Here is a 26,986-nt window from a genome sequence, read left to right on the forward strand (position 1 = left end):
CTCGAGTCATGTGACTTGGACTCGAGTCAGACTCGAGTCATGAATTTGATGACTTCAGACTCGACTTGGACTTGCATAACAATGACTTTGTCCCACCTCTGAGGTGTGGACTCGAGTCATGTGACTTGGACTCGAGTCAGACTCGAGTCATGAATTTGATGACTTGAGACTCGACTTGGACTTGCATAACAATGACTTTGTCCCACCTCTGCTACACGGGGGATCTTTGTCTTTGCCTTAAATAGTCTGCTCAGGCGATACGGGGAGGATGGTCTTTGTCTTATCCACACTAGGGGGCAGCACTTTCCCACCTGCCCTGCTGTGTGCAGCAACGACGGAGCAGCTCCTCGAGACATCTGCCGTGTCGGTCACACGGTGACAATCGCTCCGTGCGTTCCGAACCTCAAGAAGCGCATCGTGGCCTCGTGTTCGCCCTCGATTTTGGCGCCGAAACGGGGCCCTCTTAATTTCAGTGGAGTGCTCTTGCCAGTAGCATCTGCCGATCCGGCAGCATTTATTTCACAAGCCACGACTCCGCTGATTAGTCCCAGAAGGTCAGAGTTCACCTTAAACAAATACTGCTTGACAGTCTCGGTCTGGAAAGGCCGATAGGCTGATGGACTTTGTAAAAAAAAAAAAACACGTTTTAAAATGCTCGCGGATGAACGAATTTGGCATACGGCCGATGGCATTTTTTTTTCCTTTTGCGAAAGAAGCCAGCGCCAGCGCGCTCACCTGCAGCTGCGCGATGCCGAAGGGCTCCTCGTAGATGTAGGCAGCGTCGGCGCCGGCCGCCAGCGCCCCCGCCGTGGCCAGGTAGCCGCAGAAGCCGCCCATCGTCTCGATGACGAACACGCGCCGCTTGGTGCCGCTCGCCGACTGCTTGATGTGGTCGCACGTCTGCGGAGTGCCCGGCAACGGCCGCGGGGCGGGGGGGGGGTTTAAGCCGTGCACTTTTAAATCATCTCGACTGAAAACTCAAACTGCGGATGGTACTGATGACTGTTAAGCGCTCATATCGATTGATCAAAATCGAATTGTTTCAATCAAGCTGTCACTGGGTGGGTGTTGGGTGGGCTAACTTGGCTGGCGAGCGCTCACGTGCATGATGATGTTGAGCGCCGTGTCGGCGCCCAGGCAGAAGTCGGTGCCCGGCACGTTGTTGGAGACCGTGGCCGGCACCACCACCATGGGGATGCACAGCTCGTCGTGCTGCGCCCGCGCCGCCTCCTAGCTCCAGCACGCCCAGGTACGCCTAGCGCACGCGGGGGCAGCACGGGGCAGCGTGGGGAGCAGGGGCAGCGTGGGAGACAGGGGGAGCGTGGGGCAGCACGGGGGAGCGTGGGGAGCAGGGGCAGCGTGGGGGACAGGGGGAGCGTGGGGCAGCACGGGGGGGCAAGGGGTGACGAGGCGGAGTGGAGGAGGAGGACGTTAGACACGGAGAAGGGGGAGGGGGCGACCAGGATGTGTGCAGTCATCACCTGCCACTGATGTTAGCCGTGGACAGAAAATCAACTCAAGTCGCTGGGTTCATCGTGCAGTGCGCTAACCACTGGCGACAATAAATAAATAAATGGTCCTCCACTTAAACACAGCGAGACCCTGAGTCTCAAGGCCCTTTCAGGGGCAGACTCTGCACCGGGGCAGTTGGTGGATGCACAGTTTAAGTACTCGGCTGGCTAGGGGGGGGGGGTGTGATTGAAGCGACTCCACATTTTGTTCCGTCGCATCATTATCTCCGGTGGGCAGTCCCCGGACGCGTCGCAACGCGCGGCTCGCTGAAGGGAGTCTTCTTCTGCTCGCCGCTAATGAGGTGATTCCCAACCGCGCAGCGGGGATAAACTTGCTGACAAAAGACAAAATCTCTCGCCCGCCCGCCCTACAATGTCCGTCTATTCCTTCTTGAAACGGCTGTCCTTTAAACGTGTCGCTCGGAAGACGTCCATCTAATTTTTTTTTTCAAGAAACCAATTTCGCCTCTCTTCAAAGCACTTTGCTGAGAGGTTTCTTTTTCTCTTTTAAGCAATCCATTGTCCCCCTTTGTAAAGGGGGAAACCATCCCTCAAAATATCCTCTGCACCTCTTCTAATAACGCGTGGGTGACAGGGCGACCATTACAATCACGGGTATGGTTCACACTCGGGCTAGGAATCGGGGCCCCGTGATGATCGCTCTTCCGATAATAACAAACAAAAAAACTGCGATGTTCCCATCACGCATTTCCTTGTCCCAGCCGCCACTGAGACCCTCAGCCGTGCCTTCTATTCATCCTGACTCGACGATTGCCACTCTCTCCACATCCCTCATCACCAAACTCCAGATGATACTTAAATGCTGCTGCCAGAATTCTCATCCGCGCCCTTAAATGGGACCACATCGCCCCATATACTCGAATCCCTCAGCCAGCTTCCAATCCAATCACGGATCGATACACGAACCGCACTCGCCACCACCATGGGCTCGGCTACTGCCTACCTCTCCCCTCTCCTCTCACTCGACAACACTCCACCACGCTCCCCACTCCACCACGCTTCCCACTCCACCTCGCTCCCCACTCCACCACGCTCTCAACTCCACCACGCTCCCCACTCCACCACGCTTCCCACTCCACCACGCTCCCCACTCCACCACGCTCCCCACTCCACCTCGCTCCCCACTCCACCACGCTCCCCACTCCACCACGCTCCCCACTCCACCACGCTCTCCACTCCACCACGCTCCCCACTCCACCACGCTCTCAACTCCACCACGCTCCCCACTCCACCACGCTCCCCACTCCACCACGCTCCCCACTCCACCTCGCTCCACACTCCACCACGCTCCCCACTCCACCACGCTCCCCACTCCACCTCGCTCCCCACTCCACCACGCTCCCCACTCCCTCAAACTCCCCACTCCACCACGCTCCCCACTCCACCACGCTCCCCACTCCACCACGCTCCCCACTCCACCACGCTCCCCACTCCACCTCGCTCCCCACTCCACCACGCTCCCCACTCCACCACGCTCTCAACTCCACCACGCTCCCCACTCCACCACGCTCTCCACTCCACCACGCTCCCCACTCCACCTCGCTCCCCACTCCACCACGCTCCCCACTCCACCACGCTCCCCACTCCACCACGCTCTCAACTCCACCACGCTCCCCACTCCACCACGCTCTCAACTCCACCACGCTCCCCACTCCACCACGCTCTCCACTCCACCACGCTCCCCACTCCACCACGCTCCCCACTCCACCACGCTCTCCACTCCACCTCGCTCTCCACTCCACCACGCTCCCCACTCCACCTCGCCCCCCACTCCACCACGCTCCCCACTCCACCACGCTCCCCACTCCACCACGCTCCCCACTCCACCACGCTCCCCACTCCACCACGCTCCCCACTCCACCACGCTCCCCACTCCACCACGCTCCCCACTCCACCACGCTCCCCACTCCACCACGCTCCCCACTCCACCACGCTCCCCACTCCAGCACGCTCCCCACTCCACCACGCTCCCCACTCCACCACGCTCCCCACTCCACCACGCTCCCCACTCCACCACGCTCTCCACTCCACCTCGCTCCCCACTCCACCACGCTCAAGAGATCACAAGCGAGCCAATGATGATCGCTGGGCCACTCGGCCCCCCAGATGTGACCTTCACCCAGGTCGGAAGTCACTCACTCTCCACTGCTGCCCCTATAGTTTGTAACTTCCCGCAGCCACCCGTGCTGCTTCCTAGCTGCCCCTCTGTTTAATTCAAATCCATGCCACTCCTCCACGTGAACAGTTTTCATTCTTCGATCTCCGTGGTGGTGGTGGTCATCCTTGCAGGCGCGGTCTCCTTGTTCCACTGTGAACTGTTATCTCGAGATTACGTTGGTGCGTCCACGATGTGAACTTTTATCTCGAGATTACGTTGGTGCGTCCACGACGCTGGCTACAGCTAACGATCTGGACAGGAATTGAGGTTGTGGGGCTGTGGGGAGGGGGGAACAGGGGGGGTGGTGGGGGGGTACCTCGAAGCCTCCGATGACGAGCAGTGCTTGGATGTCGTTCTTCTGAATCTCGGACACCACCTCCTTCAGAATCTTCGCTGGGAGCGTGCTAAAAGAGGAAGCACGTGGTCACGAAGATAATGATGATGATGATGGTGATAATGTAATTATGGTGATAATGATGATGGTTTCAACAATATTGATGATGATGATGACTGAAGATGACAAAGATAACTGGTCACGACAAGAACAGGCATGCCGACAATGACGACTGATGACGATGGTGACGAGGATTTCGGACTGCGCCACCAGCACACATTGACTGAACCTTGTAAACGGTGTAACGGGGCATTGCAAAGTTCACAAACGACGGCACAGTTTGGGAATCGTTCTTTTGGAATCGGGGCGATGCCCATCCCCAGTTGGTATCACCGCCGCTTGTCTGCCCAGCAGAAGCCTCACCGAGTCTCAAAGATGTTTATCACGGGGGCCGTGCCAAGTGTTCGCGGTAGGGGGCGATGTTGGAATGTTTGGCCAATAGTCATTGCATTGCGTGTGTGTATGTGCGTTGAACTTTTTTTGCACCGTACGTAGCCGACCGTGCTAATCGAAGGTGCGGCGGGGGGGGGGACTACAAACTAAGCACAAAAAGCAGTTCTGAAAAAAAATAATTCTCAATCTAGATTTACAAGTGCATAGCCCCACTGGCTTCCTCATATCGAAGGAAGAGCATTCCAGACAGCCACAGAAGAGAATCTGAAAGCGCACTATGCAGTGCCCGTCTTTGTTCGATGGTTAGCTAAAAGCCACAGCGAGGATGACCGGAGATTGCGTGATGATGGTTCATGTTCCTTGACGAGTAATAGCCCCATTTACATCTCCACCATTTACGTAATTTCCCAAATGCATCGTCACTTTATTATTACCGCTTCTTGATTTGGGTCGCCTCAACCCCGCACTTTCGCCGCTGACACTTATATCCGTCGCCTCTCAGCCTCCGCTTCCACCTACCCCGCAAACCGCTTCAATTGACGTCGTTTCGATATTCGTCGTCGCACCTTTCAGGAACGCATCACCCACGACGTAAGCCGGGCTACTACTATGCATAGTTTTGTCTAGCTACGAGGAAACCGCAGAACCCTGAAGAAACCCATGCAAAGCAAGGAGAGAACATGCAAATGCTACGAAGTACCAAAGATGGGAATTCCACATTCTCATGGTCGGGGCAAGTGCTAAATGACCAGGCCGCTGTTGTGATTTGACGTCATTTCTGTTGTTAACTGGACTTTGTGGACGTGCTGGCCGGCTGAGACCAGATCCCCACAATTAGAAACAAAAGAATCCCCATCGCCGGTCATTACCGTTTGGTTCCCAGGATCGATCCCCCCTGCCCCGTCCAGCCGCCCACGGAATCCCACGTCATCTCCTGGATCTGAGAGCGGAGGGAGAGGGAGCGGGCGAGACATGGTTTGCTCATTCTACTGCGGAGGTTTTTCACGGTTGTGCTGTATTAGCTCTCCGTTGCGTTGTCGGATTGCGCACGGTGTCAGATGTCTTTACTCCACGTGGCTGGGAGCTCTTCCAGGAACTTCAGCACGTGGAGTGGAAACGTTGGACATCGCGTCGAACAGGACGCGGTCCAACCCGAAATCCCATCGGAGAACTGTTACAGATTCATCTCCAGAACTGACAGGTCCGCTCACACCATGGCAGACCCCCCTGTGGAGCTCAATACTCTTTTGCAGGTGGGTCTTGGCTCTACAAGTTGGGTCAAGATTCAATCTTGATTTGCAGCTTTCGTGACTGCAAGACATCCACACACTTTGGTTCTTTCGGTAAAGTCACGTAGGTAGAAAAAATAACAGATCACGACGTTTCGATTGCAACTCAAGCAATCGTCATCGGGCGGAAGAAAGATGGCGATTGCATGAGTTGCGATCGAAACGTCGTAATCTATTATTTGTTCTACCTACGTGACTTTACCGAAAGACCCAACGAGTATAGGTCAAGATTCTTTCAGATGTCAATTTTTTCTGTTGTGTTAGAGAGAGGCCAGGTAAAAAAAAAAGCCACCGCCGCATTGCCCAGCAGGTGGATGTCTCGTCTACATCGAGGCTTTTGTTGGAGCCACACGTCGATTCAGGACTCAAAGCGGACCGGCCGACCTGCTGGATAATAGTCCCTTTGCTGCGAGCAGTCTCAGACGCTGCGTGAAGCCACACTGCTGTCAGTGTGAAGGTCAAGACGCAGCTCAAGAAACGCTTTTAAAAAATGTGTAATGGAGTTATGAGTGACTCTCGATAGGAGGGGCAGTGTCATGGATCGTGTTGGCACTCCAAGCGTGAATATCTGGGGAGAACGGGCCAATAAACAAACTTTGCTCCCCAAGTATTACGGCGTTCCCACGTGCTCACGTGATGCAGTTGGCTTTTGCCATGACTTCTGTTTGCTTCATTGCTGTGTGCTTTAATTGTTTTTATTTTGTCATTTTGGTGACCCGGATCACTCTTGCAGTAGAGAGACTCTCCTATCCCGGTCTCTTGAGTTCTCACCTTGTTCAACAAAATGAACTTGAAACTCAACTTGCCTTGGCTGTCATAGTCTCAACCAAGTCATTTATAGTCTCTGATAAAGAAAAATAAATCTACACGCATGCTTTAACAGAGTTGTGGAATCCTCTAGAGTTGTCTTTTTAAAGTTAGATCAGAGTGAAACAAATGACTAAGTTACAAACTCACGAATGACTGAGCTACAAAACTCGCTCAAGAGCCGAAAGGCTCACAGGGCTATACCTAATAAATGAACTAAAATTAAAATGAGTGATCTTATCGCTTTGAAGGATTTGTTTGGCTGACTGTGATGTGTTGCACTGATTGGGCCAGTGAGGTCACATCCTCGCGAAAATGGTCAAATTATTTCAACGTGACGAGATATAAAATAGAAAGGATGTAACAGATTTGAAGACATATTCCTCATACAACAAGCAAATACAAACTGAATGTGAAGAACAATCACGGTCAATTACGTGCCCAAGTAGCAATTGTTTTTGTCGGTAACCAAGATGAAAGAAAAATATTTTTCTCGATTCGAGCATAACTCAGCAAGCAATTAAGCAGGACCCCCTGGTGTTCACCAGGACCAGCTCTGCTCGTTCTACCGGATTTCACTTCAGCAGAGTTACCTGCAGGCTGCAAGGTGGCGATGAGGAGGGAGGGAGAGAGAGACGGTGAGTCACTGTATTTTTTTCAACGTTTTGAAAGTTTACAATTCGACAATATTCCCAGAATTATTGACGTCAACCCCCCCACCCCACTCCGTTTGTAAGGCGTGCCAAACTGAACGTGACTTGAATATTCTGTACTGAACTTAACGTTAAAATACAGCAGCGAGAAGTCCGCGGAATGAATAATGCAGTATCATTAATAGTCTACGTGCCACAGAAACTTGCGTTTCTGTGACGATTGTGACATCTGATTCTGAATTAGGAATGGCCATGAAAATTCGAGATTCATTGGAACTGTTTTATTCCTTCAGGATAGTCCTGCTTGGGATGTTAGCCAAAATTATTATTTTTTGAATAATTAACGTTATTTACAAGCGTAGATGTCCAAAACTTTTTTTTAACCCGAGTCGCCCTTGCAAAAGAGGCACCGTTGTTTAATGGGCCTCAATGGGTTCATTTCATACCCTTGTTTCACAGAAAGCGCACAACTACCACGCTATTGAAGTTATGTTCATTCATGCCAGAACTGGTTCCCTTAACTTTGAGTGTGGTAACCTCCATTAATTATACAAGTTGTCTTTACATCAAGCCTAATGTAAAATGAAATGCCAAAGGCAGAATGAATAATTTATTCAGGTGCTCGTGGCAATACGTTCAATACTCGAGGTGGGCCCTACCTGTCACGTGTCCTTCATGTGACCTTGGGCGCAATGCCGCCGTCAAGGCGAAATGGACATCGTTGGTCCGCATCTAGAATTACCCACGACTTTTCGATTTAAAGCTTTCGTGACTGCAGGGATTCATCTTCTTGGTTCTTTCGGTAAAGTCACGTAGAAGGGAAGTAATAAAATAATAAAAATAAAACATAATAAAAAAATTCTCACGACGTTTCGGCCGCAACGCAAGCAGCCGTCCTCAGGTGAAAACCAGGTCTGTCGAGGCGGCAGCGTCTCGAAACGTCGTGAGAATTATTTTATTATGTTGTATTATTTTATTATTTTATTACTTCCCTTCTACGTGACTTTACCCACGACTGTGATGGATTAATTTGAGCCGAAAGCACGTGCTCTTTTTGGCCAGACTTTAGAGACAAAATCTATGTTGGTCAAAACATTTGTGCTTCCGTGAATACGTTCAGCCATCGGTCTACGCATTCACGCATGCATTCCTCCCTCTGTGCTCAGCAGCGCGTTTGACAATCCATCTCAAACGTATGTACCTTGTGCTTTTGTATTCTTAGGTTTTTTCGGTGAAGTCACGTAGGTAAAAAATTTAAATTAATAAAAGTAAAATAAAGTAAAAAATTAAATAAAAATCACGACGTTTCGGAGGCAACACAAGCTTCCGTCTTCAGGTGGAACCGTCACAGCCCTACAGCTGTATCAAGTAAAAAAAATGAAAAAAAAAATGACTGCAAGGATTGATATAGCTGTAGGGCTGTGACGGTTCTACCTGAAGATGGAAGCTTGTGTTGCCTCCGAAACGTCGTGATTTTTATTACATTTTTATTTTATTTTACTTTTATTAATTTAAAATTTTTACCTACGTGACTTTACCGAAAAAACCTAAGAATATGAATCCTTGCAGTCACGAAAGCTTCAAATTTAGAATTGTGCTTTTGTGTTTGTGCGAGTGGACAAAGTCCGTGTCGTTGGTAATTATCCTGTCAGGGCCATCTAAGCAGGGCAGGCAGGTGTGAGCTGTGAGCTCTTCAATATCAAGCTCGTGTCTGTCTATTAAGACAGACGGTGACTTTAGCCCGCGACGGGGGGGGGGGGGGGGGGGGAGCACACTGTGAATAGGCAGACGTGATGTGACACGCTTAGCGGCAGTCTAATAATGATCGCAATTACAATAACGATGATACCAAAAAAATGATTATCTGTGACACCATTGACGCATGGGGTGGGGAGAAGCTGCACACATGGTGAGCGCACGGCGCCGCACGTCGGTTCATCCCGCGCGTCGTTCGGCGTGACGTCCGACGTTTCGGCCCACACCGCAGGGGGTCCTTCTTTCTCCCGAAAAACTTAGGAACGCTGGGAAGAAGCTCCCAGCTCACCGAGCGGAACGTCGGGACGTCGCTGCCGAACGGCTGGAGCCGCGGCGTAGCCCGCCAAGGTCGGTGCCACGGGCCGACGTCCCGCGTCTCTCTCCGACGGCCCGCCTACCTGTCCGGTGGCCAAGCCCTGGAAGCCGTCGTTGACGGTGAGGACGCGCAGGCCGCACGTCATGCCGACGCGCACCGCCGAGCGCACCGCAGCGTTCACCCCGGCAGCCGGCGCTCCGACACTCAGCACCGCCACCGTGAAGGCCGTCTGTGTGACACACAACGACACGTCGCTCACGGCCCCCGGTGGCTTCGATGGTGCGTGTGTGTGTGTGTGCGTGTGTGCGTGCGTGTGTGCGTGCGTGTGTGCGTGTGTGCGTGCGTGCGTGTGTGTGTGTGTGTGCGTGCGTGTGTGCGTGCGTGCGTGCGTGCGTGTGTGCGTGTGTGCGTGCGTGTGTGTGTGTGTGCGTGCGTGCGTGCGTGTGTGTGTGCGTGCGTGTGTGCGTGCGCGATGGTTGATGAGACGGATTATTCCGCCAGGAGTAGCGGGGTGGCGCATCGCTGGAACGACGCCTCCGTCGTATTCGTGAATCGGGCATTGAGTCGTCGCTATACGCTCCGTGGTTCTGCTCTGGGTGGTGACCACAGTCTCTCTGCGCGCTGACGGGGAGAGTTTTTTAATTTTCCGTCTGTGCATCGCCATCGAGTATCCGCGGTTCAAGGCGTGACCCGTAAACTTCGTGACATCAATGCCATATCGCTGGTGTGCAATCGCGCTTACTTTACGACAGCGTTAGGCCAGGGTCGGTTGATCACACACGGATGGAACCATCATGCGCGTGAGACACCCACATGCCAGGTAACGAGGTGGTGCCTGTGAGGAAGGAGTACAGCAAGTAGGTTCCTGATAGGCTGTCGGTGCAGGGTTTGACTGATCCCTTACCCTTACGTGAGGGCCTTTTGACCGGGGCCGAAATGGCATCGATGATGACTCAAACGTGATGGACACTGAAACTCCAACTGAATACTATTGCGTCAGCTTTGCTGAGAGGTGCTTGCGGGATTCCCATCGGCTCCACCAAGCCACACCTGCAGTTACGAACCACATCGTGCCCCGCTCTTTAATATGAGCAAGGGGCTTGTTTCTTTCTCTCAAACCTGGAGGCTTTCCCTTTAACCTGCTTGGCGCCTCATCCATGGGTTGGCGTCGGACAACCGTCTCGCTTGCCGTGTGTTGACTCGTTTGTGATGTGTGTATGGTTTTGTCTGTCTGTCTCAGTTGTTTCTAGATTTGAGGCTTTCGTGACTGCAAGGATTCATATTCTTAGGTTTTTTCGGTAAAGTCACGTAGGTAAAGCATTAAAATTAATAAAAGTAAAATAAGTCTCCGTCATCAGGTGGGACCGTCACAGCCAGATTTGCTGCAAATCTGGCTGTGACGGTCCCACCTGATGACGGAGACTTGTGTTGCCTCCGAAACGTCGTGATTTTTATTTTACTTTTATAAATTTTAATGTTTTACCTACGTGACTTTACCGAAAAAACCTATGAATATGTCTCAGTTGTACCGTTTGTCTCGTTCATGCCACGGGTCTCAATATGCACTCTCTCATTTGTGTCCTGCTTGTGCTGTCGATTCGCCGCTTTGTCTCAGTGGCACCGTCTCATTTCTCATGTCTGTCTCACCGGAGTGTCTGTCTGAGTTTTACCGTCTCGTTTGTGGTATCTGTCTCAATCGAACGGTCTCATTTGTCGAGTCCATCTCATTTGTTTCGTCGTTTGTGGCCAAAATCCAAAGCAGCGTCCTCTCAAAACCGAGTCTGCACACTCACAGAGGTCATTGCTGATACCTTACGCAATTCTATTCGCAAACAAAGTCCTTCAAGTGAGACCCGTATTTTATATATATACTTGGCAACTCCATCTGCAGCGCGGCGTAATTTCCGTTGATGCCTCTGCGTTGAGCTACGGAGTGTTTTATTTTGCTTTGTTTACGACCGAACCTCGTGCCGCCGTGTCTCGCTGCGACCGTCTCGCTGCGTGACGGGCGACGGCTCGGATTCCGGCACCGCCGTTGTCCTCTCTCGCCAAGGACATTCCCCCCCCACCCCGCCCCGCGCGAGCTTGACGGACACCTTCAAACGAATGGGTTCGGCTCTCACCTTGGCTTTGCTGACCGGGGCCTTGTTGTTCGCGAATAGGTTGTACGAGTTGAGGTTGTTTTGGAAACTCCTTTCGGGCGGTACAAAAGAAAACAAAATGAACAGAAGGATCACCGAGAGAGAAAAACAAAGACACAAATCACATTCGGCCACGGCGGCAGGATGTCCGCAAATCTACGTGGACCAATATTTGGCAGGATGCAAGAATTAGGTCACGTTCACTGTGTGTTCATGTGTTTACGTGCATACGGGCACGCACATGAGTGTTACGATCGCACATCTAATATTATTTTTCGATTTAAAGCTTTCGTGACTGCAGGGATTCATCTTCTTGGTTCTTTCGGTAAAGTCACGTAGAAGGGAAGTAATAAAATGATAAAAATAAAACACAATAAATTAATTCTCACGCTTTGTGTTTTATTTTTATCATTTTATTACTTCCCTTCTACGTGACTTTACCGAAAGAACCAAGAAGATGAATCTATTATTATATCAGTATTATTATTAGAGATATATTGACAAAGAGTTAAGTGGGCCATGGTGCAGGGCACCGTCGCGAGAAGGAATGGTGATGGCAGGTGCTTGAGAGTAACGATGGTTCGGCGGCCAAGAGAGGGAGCGTGCCAGAGAGTACGTCCCGCTACGGAGATGGAGCAATGAAGTCGGCTCAGGAGTGGAGTCGTGTGCAAGATGGATCCGTTGCATTGCAGGACCATGAGAGATAGCGACGGCTCTGGGAGGCGTTTACTCCAGCAGTGGGTTGATCACGGCTGACGATATGTGTGTAACTTCTCCCGCACTGTACGTAGCCAACCGTGCTAATAGGAGGTGCGGCTGCATGTGCAATGATCATTACTAGCAGCTCGGGCTGCATGTGCAATACTCACTGCACATGCCACCCTGGCTCTCTGCACCTATGGTGAATAGTTATTTGTGATTGCCTGTTTCTTTATCAACAGCTTTCATTCCAACTCTGTCCCGAAGCCTCCATCTACCATCTTCTTCTCCCTCTTAAAATAACCTTTAAACACCACTTCCCCTTAATCTCAAGATGCAAACGTCCCACGCCATTGCATCGCGTAACTTTTATTGTTAAACGAGACGTGTGCAATGTTTTGAAAAGCTGTGATTTGTTCACCTATTTCCCCCCCACGATTTCTCTTATTGGTGCGTTTTGTATATTAACGTTCATATCTTTGTTTAACACGTAGACTTTCGCGACCAATATTATTCAAAATAAAGTTTTTTGGGTTAGATCGCGTAAGGATGAATGTGTCGTAACCCTCCACCACCCGACACAGCCAATTAGTAAGGTTTGTCACAAAAACAAAAGGCGCCAATTAGTTACTACTTCAGCCCACCGGTGTGTTGGAGACTAAATCCACAACATTTACGATTTGAGTAGTACGACGTTTCGCTGGTTATCACATCCAGCATCATCAGGCGATTTGCCAAAATAGTGAAGCAATCAACCTTAAATAGATATCTTGTCAATCCACTACCGGATGAAGGCCTTCCTTACAGCATTACGATCGTGGTGTTGTTTTGACCATACTTCACCATGCCGGTCAGTGCGGGGGTCAGTGAAAGGATGATTGGGGTGACCAGGATCGATTCGGATATCACTCACCCCACTTACGTTCGCTGTCGCTTGGAATCTAATTCAAGTCACCAGTTTCAGAGCGCAGTGACGCTACTCCCTGCGCTACCCACTTCACTCACCCGCAATGCAAATGTATCGTAGTATACTATAAATCTGCATCACACCTCGCCTGAACAGTTTTCTGAAGTTAGTTATGTTTTACTGGGTGTAGTGGCAAACGTGAGCTTGAAATCCAGCCACTCGGCAATGGGGTTGGTGGACCGCATAAGGATGAGAGTCTGGAATCGCTAAGTGCTACAGAAAGAGCCTTGGTGTGTGGATAAACACCGACGTTCTATGCTATGATGTGCCACTGGGATGCAGTACAGCAAGTAGGCTGCTGACATATCTGTACCCGAGTTCGTGTCCTCCGATTAGCACGGTCGGCTACGTTACGGTGTGGAAGATGTTCAACAGACATTGTGGAAAAGTCACGAGCCAAGCATCCTACGCAGGATTCTCTTGAGACTCGATGCCATGAAAACCAGTTGACGTCGTACAAGGCATCAATCATTGAGTTAGCCATCCCGGCTGCGTGTGGCTCCCTCCCTCACCCATTAGAAGCGGAGGTTATCGAGTTAAACATTGCTGAGCAAGCCCACGGATTCGTCCACGCATTCATTTGTATTCTGGTTTATTCATTGACGCGTGTACAGCGTCGTTTTCTGATGTAGTTGTATATATATTCGACGGGTGGTTATTTTGGAGCACGCGCGTTTGAGTGCAGGGACAGTATTCGTCTAATAACAATGACATTAATAGCACATCTTTGTTTATAACGTGGAATGTGATAGTGATGGGCTCGCCCGTGGCACAATGGTTGGTACGCCGTGCTCTGAACCCATTGACCTGAGTTTAATTCCTGGCCCTGGCTCACGTTGGTGGCGAGTGCTATCCGAATCCAGCTTCACCGACCCACATTGTACGAAGATAACACTGGTCAACAAAAAAAAAACATTTTTTTTTGGCCTGGACTTTTGCAGCTGTTTTAGACTAATTTCAGGGTGCCGATTCCAATCTGATCTCAGATTTGCTCTATCACATCTCATTTTTATGCTATCGGCATACCCCATTTTCATTGATGTTACCCGAAATTAACTCTGTCACTTATGATTGCAAGTTGTTGCGAGTCAGTGACTGCTTTAGTGTTAAAATATGGTGCTGTATTTTTAGGATAGTGTGCTTATAATATCATTTTATGTAGATATCCACATTTATTTAATATTATTCTTCTGCAGTTTTTATTGAAAATGCAATATTTGATATCTCAAAAACCTGGTGTGATAGACAAAAACTGATGCCAGATTTAGAATCAGCACCCCAAAATTACCTTAAAACCGTTGGAATACCTTATGCCAGAAAAAGTGTGTTAACCAGTGTAATTCAACACAACCAGGATAAGCGTCTCACTCGCAGTGTCAGTTGAACAATACTGCCAAGGGGCCTCGCCACGTTGGTGAAGCGAGGCTGGTTTGACGGGGCGGGATTGGGTCTGGCATCATTCGCCGTTGATGTTGGCCATGGCTGGGATTTAACTCTGGTCCCCGGGTTCAGAGCGAAGTGCGCTAACCACTGCACCGCTGCTCCGCCCCAAGCATCGACCGTGTGTAACCCCGACACTTGTAAAAAAACATCAAACGGTCATGACGATGATGAAATGCACGTGGCAATTAACGAGGTCGGAGTCTTACTTTCCGCGGAGTCTCACGGCGTCCTCGAATCGCCCCTCGTCCATCGCCTTCTGCACCGCCTGGGTCTGCGCACACGGTGCACGATGGCGTTCAACGCAGCAGAGCGTGAGCGGATCACTCGGACGCTGGCCACAAACACACGCACCCGTCGCCAGGGCTCAGCGTCTCACTGAATACTCTCCAGGTCGCTGGTGGATTGGAGTAGGCGGCACGCGGCGGCTCGCAGACGCAGTTGTAACTCGAGGTATACTGGATACGGTGTGCCGGGTGTAGAAATATGTTCTGGGTTGCTGACCCGGACAGATGAAGGTGATTCGTAATCGAGGTTTCAGGGTTAGATCGCTTCAGTACGAATGTGTCGTAAACCCTCCACCACCCGACACAGCCAATCAGGAAGGATTCGTCACGTAAACAAAACGCCAATTAGTGACTACTTCAGCCCACCGGTGTGTTGGAGAGTAAATCCACACAACATTTACAATTTGGATTTACGCCAACGGGCGTTAACCATGATACTGCGACGGTGGTGGCCACGGTTTGCGGAGACCTTCCTCCAGCAGTGGATAGATGATGGCCGATGACGACGACGGCGAGCCCGGTGCCCGTCTCACCTGCTGCACGCACTGCATGAGGGAGTTGCGCACGATCTGGTTGCCGGTGAGCGCGACCACGTACGCCGGAGTCTCCGGCGTGGCCTCCAGCAGCGCCAGCACGGCCTCAAAGCCCATGCGGCTCGCCTGCAGCACAACGAGCACAATGAGCACAAGGCCACGTGGTTCGTTGTTGTTCTACAGCGGCGTCTAAACCACCCCGAGCGCATCGCTTGATCGGTGCGCACAGCCAGCGCGAGGACCGGCGCGCGGCTATAATGCGTCGCCTACCGTGGCAGCGTTCGCGTCAGCCGCCCTTGCTGCCGCACGCCGACGTCTCGGCTGATTTGTTTCCATTTAATTTAATTTATTTGGTAGAGCTCTGTGAGCCATTCGGCTCTTGAATAGGGTGCAACCGCAACAAACAAAAAACTAAAACATGAACAAGAAAACATCTCAAAGTGACTATGCGCAAACAGAAAAATGCAGGAAAAAACAGCAAAAAAATCTTCCAGAAAAAAGCACCCGTACACCATACACCGGTTTGATCCACGCATCACGGGGGCGGCACCGTTTCTCGCCGAGCTCAACGAGTCTCCATTGCCCCTTTCCCTTTCCTCTTCACCTGCCCTCGACGCCCCTCCACTCTGTCCCGTCCCTCCCCTGCCCTGCCGTGACCCCCACGTCGCCCTCTGTTGCGGTCGTCATCAGGAATAACGAACGCTTGTGTTGCGATCGAAACGTCGTGGTTTTTTTTTGTTATTTTCTTTGAGCCTATCTACGTGACTTTACCGAAAGACCCAAAGAATATCTATATTGTGGTTTTTGCTACCGCTTTGAAACCGTGTGAAGCGCCTTGAACTGAGGCACTCTATAAATATAAAATGAGATAACGAACAGCTACTCACAATCCGAGCGTATTTCTCAAATAAAACCGTGTGTGTATGTGGCCTCAAAAATATATATATTTTTAAAGATATATAATCGGGTGACGTTTCGGGCAATGGGCCTTCTTCATGGCGCGCGATGCACACGGTCGACGCACCAGGATGCGGTCGAAGGCGGACGGCGTCCCTCCGCGCTGCACGTGCCCCAGCACCGTGACCCGGGTGTCGAAGCCCAGGCGCTTGACGATGAGCTGCGCCGACGGGGCACAGGGGGAAGGCAACAAGCCGCATGGCGAGAGCTCGCACGTAAATCCGCGGGGGGGGGGGGGGGGATTTGCACACGCTGCGCCTAGCAGATTTAACTTTTCTATTGGTTACTGACGCCCTTGTTATGTTCGAGAACCTCCAAGGGGCCTCTTTCTACCTTTTTGGCGATGCATAACCCACTCATCCGCCCAGTCGCACAACTTTTGACCCTGCTCGACGCAAGAAATGTCTCGACTCTCACCTGCCACACCGTCAGACCTGTATATTCTACGTGTTCTGCATCGCAAGCCTACGCTTTGAACGGAGGTCACTCCTTCTCCTCTGCCCGCCCTCGGTGTGTCTGCAACTATCTCATCTTGGCCTTTTCAAACTGAGAGGTGGCCGGGCAACCCCTAGGGGTCAAAGCACTGGGCCGGTGACAATGAGCTTCTTCTGGGTTTCAGCCACATGCCACTGAGCCGGGTCTCTCTCGCCGATTGCCTCCCGGGTCGCTGGTAGACTGGACGGGGCGGCCCGTGATCAGCCGCCACGGCCTTGACGAGGCGCAATACAGGATGCGGCGTGCCGAGTGCGGAGATATTTTCCACGTGTGATGACCCGGCAGGTAGGCCCCGGCTGTAAATAATGCCCGGGTACAGGTGAGCGTGCGAGGAGTTCTGGTCGATGAGGAGCTGGGGGGAGTGGGGGGCGGGGAGGGGGGTCTAGGGTGGGGTGGGGGGGGGTGAGGGGGGTGGTGGGTGGCGCACGTTTTTGAGCAACTCCGACGTGATGGGCTGGTTGTGCGCGTCGATGGCCCCCTCGGCGACGATGATCATGTTCAGCCTCTTCCTGTGCACCCGCGTCTGAAATGACATTGCCGCAGTTGGGGGGGTACGCGGGTTGCCACGCGGGCGCTGGTCCTCCCAGCGTCGTGCTCTTGTCGGGGCAGCTGCTGGCCCGCGAAATCTGTAAGTCATCCCGGCATGTTAAAGGTCCCCGTCGTTGTCAGTAATGACGGTTACAATAATGCACCGGTCGTGTGAATTATTCTTCATACCCATGAGATGACCCCGTTTGTTGCACGCCGCACGTGGCAAGCCTCGCCGTGTGACTGCGGTTCGTTAATGCGGCCAATGCGGCTAATGGAGCAAGTGCGGGGACCCATTGGTTAACTTTCGTTCCACTGCTCGTAGTTGTTAGCAGAACCAGTGTGGAGAGCCACACGTTTTTGCCATCGTGATGTGTTCATTTGCTTCACTGGATCGCCCTTTGTCAATCCACCGCTGGACGAAGGCTTCCCCGCTCCATGCCCATCATGGGGATTTTTGACCTCAACTTCACCGAGCTGGTCAGTAAGGGGTTGGTGAAGGGGGGGGGGGGGTGGAACTCGGGACTGGTTCAGATATTATTCGTCCACTGGTGTAAGCCGTGGCCAGGAACCGAACTCAGAAGGTCAACCGGGTTCATAACGCAGTGGGACATTCACCGTGCCGCCACTCCGTAAGAATGACGGACAATATTCTACGTGGGGAAATGCAGCGGTGGATTTACAAACGGTTGCAAACGATGGGCTTGTTACTTTTCCATTCGCGTACATTAGAATAATGAATAACAATTCTGACAATCGGTCTCAATAGATATCATCAACGGGCTGAGATGATGGCACAAGGCAGCTTCGTCCCAGCGGTAAGCCACGTGACCACTGGCTAAAAAAACCCGCTACATTAACACGCTGTGAAAAATTCCTCATTCAACCGCTCATGCTGCCACTGTTTATTATTTTGAATGTTACAAGTTTACGTTTTTTGCAGGTCCCCCGATGTGTGCAGTTTTTCGATTCGGCTGCAATTCTGAATACAGCATCGCGAAAGTACGAGGGAGTTATTAAGAGTCATTGATTGCGAACTCGGTCGCATTGCGCGCGAGTGGAAAATTCCGCTGGCGGGGACTTTTTTTTTCTTTTTCCCATTGGCCCGAAAATAATCCGGCACTTACGGACGATAATGCATTGTGTATCGCGCTCGCATGCAATACGTCCTATGCCCTTGCCTATCAACGTGTGCCTAAGTGCTTCCCTAATGGCCCCCCTTTATATACCGTTTGTAATCCCGCGATCAAGTGCTCGACGCGGCCGTGAGCCAAAGTGTTTTCGTTAATGCGCTTTCGCCTCGGAACAATAAAAAAATACGGTAACTTTGCACTTGCCAGCGAGAATTTGCTCTATGTGCCCACATTAGATCTGTGGTATTTGCTTGTAATGGCACTGACATTTGAAAGTCCGACCGAACATTTTAACAAGAAATAATGGCAATAATCTACCCAGGAAAAGCTTCGCTTAGACTACCTTCTGTAAAATAGTCTTGGGCCTAATTTACAGAAAGTTAGTCCTGCTACATTTTGGATGTTTGGCCAATTTTATTGAACAAAGTTTGGCTTCATGTGCCAGGAAACTTGAGTACCCGGAAAAAAACCCCACCACACATAGCAGAGGGTGACACTAAGCAATTACCATCTCCTGGCCACCCAACACCTACAATACCTGGCAAGCCCTGACTGCCACCCATCCGCGAACAAACCAGGCTCACATCTACTTAGCTTTCTGAGATCTCACGAGATTTCGGCTGCATTTAGCGTGAATGTGTCGCACGCTGAGCGATAACCAAATGAGTCGAACGTGGTTTCCCGTTCACTTGAGCAGTGGGTGGCGCTGTTCTTTACAGCCTTGAACCAGCCTCGGAAATTACATTTTTTTTCAAATGTGGGGGCGAGCCTTTCCATAGCTCAACCACCGTTACCATTTCAACACAAAGCGGGACCTCTTTTAATGGCCCCATCGGGATGATTGTCTGGGTCCACCCCCTCAAGCACCAATCGAGAATTGAACTCACGACCTTGCGAATGCAATGCACGTGCTCGACCGCGGCACCGCCGCGTCCTGATTCAGCGGTAATAGATGACCTTTAAACGCGGTGTGATCGCGGTGACCCCGTGGGTTTAATGCACAACCCCACCGATGCCCAATGGCGCGGTGTGGGATAGCCACAAGGAGAGCGCTCGTTATGCAGGGATCTTGTCACTTGCAGTTGGTAAATTACAAAGCGTGCAAGATGAATTGCTTTGTTAATACCGTATTCCCTCGTTATTCGCAATACGCTATGCTAATATGCTATGCCAACTGCTTAGACGCCATCGGACCAATCACAATCAAGGAACTTGCCGTCAAGGGTCATAGTTTGAGAACGCATCATAGGGTCATCCCCCCCCCCCCTCCTTCGCTTGCACGACACAATGTAAAACAAACTCCAATAAAATGCCAAACGCAAAATAAAACGAGCAACTATGATTAGGGTCATCATCGCACTGTAGATGTTCTCGGCATGCCGGATTGTCAAATTATTATCATCATCATCATCACTGTCATCATTGCAAACGGTGTTCAGGATTGCACGAACACTTGTTGACTTGACAATGAAACATTTTAAAGGAGATGGTGACCTGAGCCTTCAGCAGGTGGGGGAGGGGCTGGATGGTGGTTGGTGGTGGTGGGGGAGAGAGGGAGGGAGGAAGAGATGCCTCGTGCAGGCCGCATCGTATCCCAGCGTCACCCAGGGCCAGGTGCAATTAGTCTGCTGCTGAGGTTGGCCCCAAAAACCACCAAATAACCCCCTTTGCCCACCCCACCTGAATGTATCTTTTGAAGTGAATCATTGTTATGGTGCCCCGCCCCCACACAACGGCTCGACTGCCCCCCCCCACCACACCCCCCGCCGCCTATCCCAGAGGCGCTGTAACCAGGCCTGGGGATCTTCCCTGCTGCTTGTAGGTGGAGGGGCCTGACTGACAGCTGCGGTCTTAATGCCAGAGGCAGAGGGTGTAAAGTGTCGCGGCTGGGGTCATTTGAGGCAGCGCGCCGACTCTTACGGAGGACTGACACGGACGGCCGGCTACAGCTCGTGCATTTCAATCGCCCACGGACGAGCATCGCGTGTCATCGTCGATCGACCATGATCACTCCGCTGCTGCGTCATCGTCAATCGGCCATGATCACTCCGCTGCTGCGTCACCGTCGTCGATCATGATCACTCCGCTACCGCGTCATCGTCGATCGACCATGATCACTCCGCTGCTGCGTCACCGTCGTCGATCATGATCACTCCACTACCGCGTCATCGTCGATCGACCACGATCACTCCGCTGCTGCGTCACCGTCGTCGATCATGATCACTCCACTACCGCGTCATCGTCGATCGACCATGATCACTCCGCTGCTGCGTCATCGTCGATCGACCATGATCACTCCGCTGCTGCGTCACCGTCGTCGATCATGATCACTCCACTACCGCGTCATCGTCGATCGACCATGATCACTCCGCTGCTGCGTCATCGTCGATCGACCATGATCACTCCGCTGCTGCATCATCATCGTCGATTGGCCATGATCGCTAGCGGCACAGCGAAGTGACGATTCACATCGCGCGTCGCCTGCGCACGAGCGGATTTCACCGCCTTGCTGCCACTCGGTGGCGAGTCGCGACCGCCAGGCATCATCCCCAACGAGCCGTGAGGTGCCATGCTCCAGCACGGCACCTCACGGACCGGTTCAGATAACCGTCACCGGTGTTGGCCGTGAGTGGGATTCAAACTCTGCTCGTCGGATTTGGAACCCGGTGCGCTAGCCACTGTGTGACTGCTCCCCACATACAGTACATGCATGTACACATGCATGTGTATATACACATGCATGTATATACACATGCAAGTATGTATGTACACGTGTATGTACACATGTATGTTTCAGTTTTTTCATTTCAGTTTCATGTATTAGGTAAAACCCTGTGAGCCATGCAGCTATTGACTCGGGTGCAACCGCAACAAACAAGAACATGAACAAGAAACATCTTAAAGTGACTGCACGCAACAGAAAAACCCAGGAAAAAACAGCAAAGTCTTTCAGAAAAAACATACATACATGCATGTACACATGTATGTACGTACATACATGGATGTACACATGTATGTACGTACATACATGTGTACATGTATTTACGTATGTACACATCTACGTACACATGTATGTACATTTGCATGCACACATGTACGTACACATGTATTTACATATGTACACATGTACGTATGCATGTACACTTGCATGTACACATCTATATAGACATGTATGTTCATTTGCATATACACATGTACGTAGACATGTATGCACATTTGCATGTACACATGTATGTACACATGCATACACATTTGCATGTACACATGTATGTACACATGCATGCACATTTGCATGTACACATGTATGTACACATGCATGTACATTTGCATGTACACATGTATGTACACATGCATGCACATTTGCATGTACACGTGTATGTACACATACACACGTGTGTATATACACATGGGCGCTGCCCTTACCGCACTGAGTTTGTCGCACATGCGGTCCTCCCATCCGTCCTGCGGGGGGCTTTCGGGGATGAAGACCCAGTCCGCACCGCATGTCAGAGCGCTCACCAGAGCCAGGTAGCTGCGGACCGCACAGCCAGAGTGGACACGCAACAGCAGAGGTCGTCTCTCTCTCACACACAGTGCAGTTCATCGTTATCAAACGTGCTCGTGGATTTGTATTTTTATTCACTCCGCATGTTTACACTGGAAAGACTTACCAAGTCTCAGGATCGTTTTTTGTGGGAGGGAGTGGGTGTGGATGGAGTGTCCTGGTAGGTTTTAGCAGTAGGGAGCTCGATTGCTGTGTTTGCAAATTAAATCAATAGCGATGTGAATTTTTTTTATTTGGCAAATTTGGACCATGACGCCTTTAAACAATGACCGGCTATCAAATTGTTGTATTGGTGGTTGTGACGTTCTTACCCGCCCCTACTGGACGACTGTGAAACAGAGCTTCATAGCTCATCGGATTCTTCCAGTATAAATAAATAATTTGATAATAAAACACGTTCTGATGCTTGCGAATGATGTCACGGGAACGCTCACTGTGACACGGCGACGCGGATAACCGGTAACTGCAAATGATAATTGAATCACTCCTGGTCCTCGTTGCATCAACCTGCATTGACCAGTGTGGTGAAGTACTGTCAAACAACGACCAACGTGGCATGCTCAAGCCTTCATCCAGTAGTGGATTGATAAAGGGCTGAACTTTTTTGTTGTTGTTAAACATTGAAGGGTTTCTTTTTCAAGGGAGTAAAAATAAGTACATTGTTCAATCATCACAAGAAAAACTATCTCAAGAAACTGAAACTCAGTCGCATGAAAGCAGGATGGATAAAATGAATAGGAATGTACAGAGTAAACACACAACGATGAACATCATAATCGGCAGCAGCAGTGCAAAATTAACGGTGAAATTAAACATCGAAATTTCTCTCTGGGAGAATCACTGCCACATTGCTCGTTGGAGACTCTGAGACTGGCACTAGGATACAAGAGTGAGAATGTGTCGCCGTCTTACCCATCACACATTCCCATTCTCTCAGTCCCCATGAGTTTCTCATCATTTATATAAATCGATCGGATTAATTTAGAGAAAATAAACACCGCGAAATAGATATGAGTAATGCAAAGCCGCGGCAGTGAACAGCACGACTGTAATTAAAAAAACATGACTATAAACACACGGATCATGGAGAAGATTAAAAAAGATTACATTTAGGGACCCAAAAATACTTCTCCACCACTGGCTTTCACAAACTCTGCCTAACAACTGATACATATTTAATGGTTAACATTTACCGTAATGACTTTTACTCAAAACAGCGAGGGAGGAGAGAGGCTTGTATTTGGGCGATGACATTTGAAATGTGGTCTCTCAAAAAAGTGTGGTTCTTTTTAATTCAAATAGCATGACATTTACATTTTATATTATTATTATTTTAAGATAATGGTTTACAACCCTTCCTTCAATCCATTGCTGGATGAAGACCTCCCCATGCTAGGTCAGTCATGGGAGGTTATATGGTCATACATCCATACTTCAGGTTGGTGAAGAATAGCAGAGGTGGTGGTCCAGCACCAGTTGTGATATCACTCGCCACCGATGGTCACTGGGAATTGAACTCGGGTCGTGGGTTCATGGCGCGGTGAGCCAAACACTGTGTGTATATCAAGTGATTAGACGTCACGACGGATGGCAATGTAATTAACTGTGATGTTAATTGCATTCGGCAGTGCTGGCTGTATGCCCCATCAATCAAATGTGACAGCTGTGACCTGGGCTTGATTTTCTCACCGATTAATTTCTGGTGCGCTGGTCGAGTGGACGGAGTAGGCAGCGAGCGACTTCTAGTAGCCAGAGCCGTAGCGAGAGGTACTCTGGATGTGGTTGTGCCAGGTGCAACAAGTATGTTTTGGGTAGTCGACCCCGGACAGACCCCGGCTGAAATGAATCCCTGCATGAGACGGCGGTTTGTTGCATGTATGCATGTATGTTGAACTTGTTTGACACCATACATAGCCAACCGTGCTAATAGGAGGTAATTGAGAGGGCCCTGCAAGGAGACTCACCCACAGTGCCTCCCCATCACCTCCAGTACAAACGTCCGCTGGTGGCTGCAACAAAGCACACGTCCAAGGTTAGACTTCCGCGTCAGAAGCTGCTGTCATCATATCTGGGGTGTGGAGCAACCTCCTCCGACCTCGCTGGCTCCTTAAAGCAGGAGAGTTGATTGACAATCATGATGCAACACCCACGAATTCACTGCAAACCTGCGGCTAGTTACCTCTGTATCGCTCTGCTATCGCTCCCACTCTGGTTATTTTTCCCACTCACGTTTTAACCCTGCGTACATTTGCTTACTCATCAAAGTTCAGTAGATTATTGCTACCGTGTGTAAAGCGGGTTTGGGCTTTGTTTTCTGTCCGGCAACTTTGTTTGAGCAAAGGTGTCGCTGTAATTTTCTGTAGATGTTCGCATATCTGAACTTTTCACAGATCCTGCATGTCACTCTTTTGTTTGCTTGCCGACGCAGCAACTGTTCCCATGGACTTCACTCGCAACTTCCTGCGCCCCTGTGTCGTCCCACCCACGTTGCGTTCACCCACCACTCCGCAAGTCTCCGTGCACTTATTATCGTTATGATGATTGGACCCTTTAAACTCTCTCCTGCTGTCGTGATGGAGCCATCGCTTTCTCAACATTCGATCACCCGTTGAGGCAAATGTAAGAAGGTCGTTAGGAAATTAGTGGGTTATATATATACGATGTATGGCAATATGGTATTCCCTTGTTATTTGCGGGTGATACGTTCCGGAGATGCTCGCTAATGGAAAATTTCGCTGCTGGATGAAGGTCTCCCCATGCCCTCTAAAAAATAAACTATTAAAAATGTTGATGATATTTTTATTTTACCGAAAATACATAAATAAGCTATTAGATACATGCACATTACCATCAGATATCACTTTATCTCATCATTTTATGTCATCACATTCTCTCTCATCACTTTATCCCTCTCTCTCTCGATGCAGTCGTGCAGAGTTCTAGATGCGAATCGCGGATCCCAAGTTCGTGAATAACGAAGGAATACTGTGCATGCAAGGGGTTCACGTCACCCCTGCAGCCACTAGAGATGCCGCATTCATCACAATGGCAACAACAAATCGATTCGCGAGCCAAAATCGTGACAATTCATCGGGTTGCGAGGGCTTGAATCATTTGGTGACTCTCAGGCTTGGCATCTTCAGTTGCAACATCAACCAGCCAAGGACCTGATGACAGCATCAAATGATCGTTGTCTTTTTCCACAATTACGCTGGAATAAGTGCGTGGGGTTTCTCCTGGGGATATCGGTTTCCTCCCACGCATTAGATGAAAAATAATCCAATAAAATTGTCCCGTCTGAATATAAAGAACGGAAATATGTCTATCTGTATATCTATCAATTTCTATTTATCTGCATTTGTTTCCCCCCCCCTATCTTTCTATAATTCTCTCTGTCTACCTGCATCACCTTATATGCGTGTCTCTCTGTACGTCTGCCGATAAGTCTATCTGAAACATTTTCATGTTTCCATTTCACTGTCCTCACACTACTTTGGGCCCACTTATGACCCGAGCCGTACAAGGGGAGGAATTCTCAACAGTGGTTGCTCACGTCAGCACTCTCTCAGCAGCAGCAGCCTTTCATGTGGCCCCACGCACAGACACGCACACACACACACACACGCGCGTCTGTCCGTGGGTGCGGTAGCGTTGCGGTGAGCGCGCTGCGCTGTGAACCCGGTGGCCCGAGTTCGATTCCCGCTCACGGCCAACACCAGTGGCGATTATCTGGACCGGTCCTGGGCCTTGCCTAGGTCGACTCAGCCTCAAATGAATACCTGGTGCGATGTGTAAACATCACCACTGGGGAGACAAAGGCGGCCGGGCTTGGTGCTGGCCACCCACCCCCTCATATGCCATTCCGGCCTTCATAGGTGCTCGCTAAAAGCACTTGCCCCAACAGTCTGTTAAAAGGCTATACGGAAGATGTTTGTCTTTGTGCGTGGGTGTGGAGAGCGGTGGCGAAGTGGTTAGCATGCTGATCTAAGAATCCTGCTACCCCAGTTCAATTCCCGCTCACGACCACTAACACCAGTGACGGTTATCTGAACCCATCCTGGGCCCTCCCTTAGGTCGACTGAGCCTGGTCCTGAGGTCGCAAACGGGTTTTGATTCCTTACCCGTACCCGTACCCGGCCGCACCAGGGTCGCAAATGGGTACCCGTACCCAGCCGAGTACGGGTAGCCGGGTATCGGGTAGGGTACGGGTATCGGGTACCCGGTTGCGACCTCTGGCCTGGTCACCCGCGCCCCATCGTGTTCCACGCCGGCCTTCATAGGTGCTCGCTAACAGCTCTTGCCCCAACAGTCTGTTAAAGGCTATACGGGGGATCTTTGTCTTTGCGTGCCCAACAGCCGTGGCACGAGCCTCTTGTTAAACGCCGCTCGTGGTCGGTGTCTTTTAGCCGCGTCCACTGGCGGTGGTTTCACTCGAAATATTTCGCTGTCTGGTTCCCATTTATAGGTCCAATTACAGGCGCGACAGTGGTTTTGTGTTTTAATTCCATGTACATCCGGTCTCCCCATCACCCCCCCCCCCCCTCTCCTTCTCCCTGCAGTATAAGGTCAAGATTTTTCTTTTCTCCCTTTCGCTTCCTTGTGAGACGACCCCATTGCGAAGTGAGTGTCCATTGCCGTGGCAGTTTGCAGGCCAAGAGGAAGTTTACAGTTCTGGGGCAACACTGACAACAGTTTAAAGGACCTCTCTCAAATAGCGTAGGGGCAGACTTGAGAGGTCTGGTGTGGACTATGCGGCTGTTGTCAGATCTGACAGAGGGAAGGAAGTGATGCGGGGCGTGTGGTTGCATCGTCGGTATTGGCTGCGACGGAGAAACAACTTTGTGTTAATTCGGTGAAAACAAAAATCTCTTTAAAGAGTCGCAATGCACGCGAGCACGAGACGGTGGTCCCTTCATGAACAGCGTCACGAAGCAGCAGTCCTTA

The 26,986-nt window shown here is 50.6% G+C and overlaps 1 protein-coding gene across 1 annotated transcript in view; it reads right to left on the reverse strand.

The window, feature by feature from the left end:
* The window catches only part of LOC133349662 (ATP-dependent 6-phosphofructokinase, platelet type-like), a 67,791-nt gene that overhangs the window by 5,179 nt on the left and 35,626 nt on the right, over positions 1-26,986 (reverse strand). Inside the window, 13 exon segments of the mRNA XM_061563287.1 lie at positions 736-900; positions 1,102-1,230; positions 1,232-1,255; positions 4,007-4,094; positions 5,347-5,417; positions 9,380-9,526; positions 11,421-11,490; positions 14,754-14,818; positions 15,365-15,490; positions 16,389-16,481; positions 17,244-17,339; positions 21,901-22,009; positions 24,007-24,051. Of these exon segments, the coding sequence (XP_061419271.1) occupies positions 736-900; positions 1,102-1,230; positions 1,232-1,255; positions 4,007-4,094; positions 5,347-5,417; positions 9,380-9,526; positions 11,421-11,490; positions 14,754-14,818; positions 15,365-15,490; positions 16,389-16,481; positions 17,244-17,339; positions 21,901-22,009; positions 24,007-24,051 (1,228 nt within the window).

Source organism: Lethenteron reissneri, chromosome 31 (assembly GCF_015708825.2).
Source record: "Lethenteron reissneri isolate LAM-NWPU_2019-01 chromosome 31, ASM1570882v1, whole genome shotgun sequence".
Lineage (NCBI taxonomy): Eukaryota > Metazoa > Chordata > Hyperoartia > Petromyzontiformes > Petromyzontidae > Lethenteron > Lethenteron reissneri.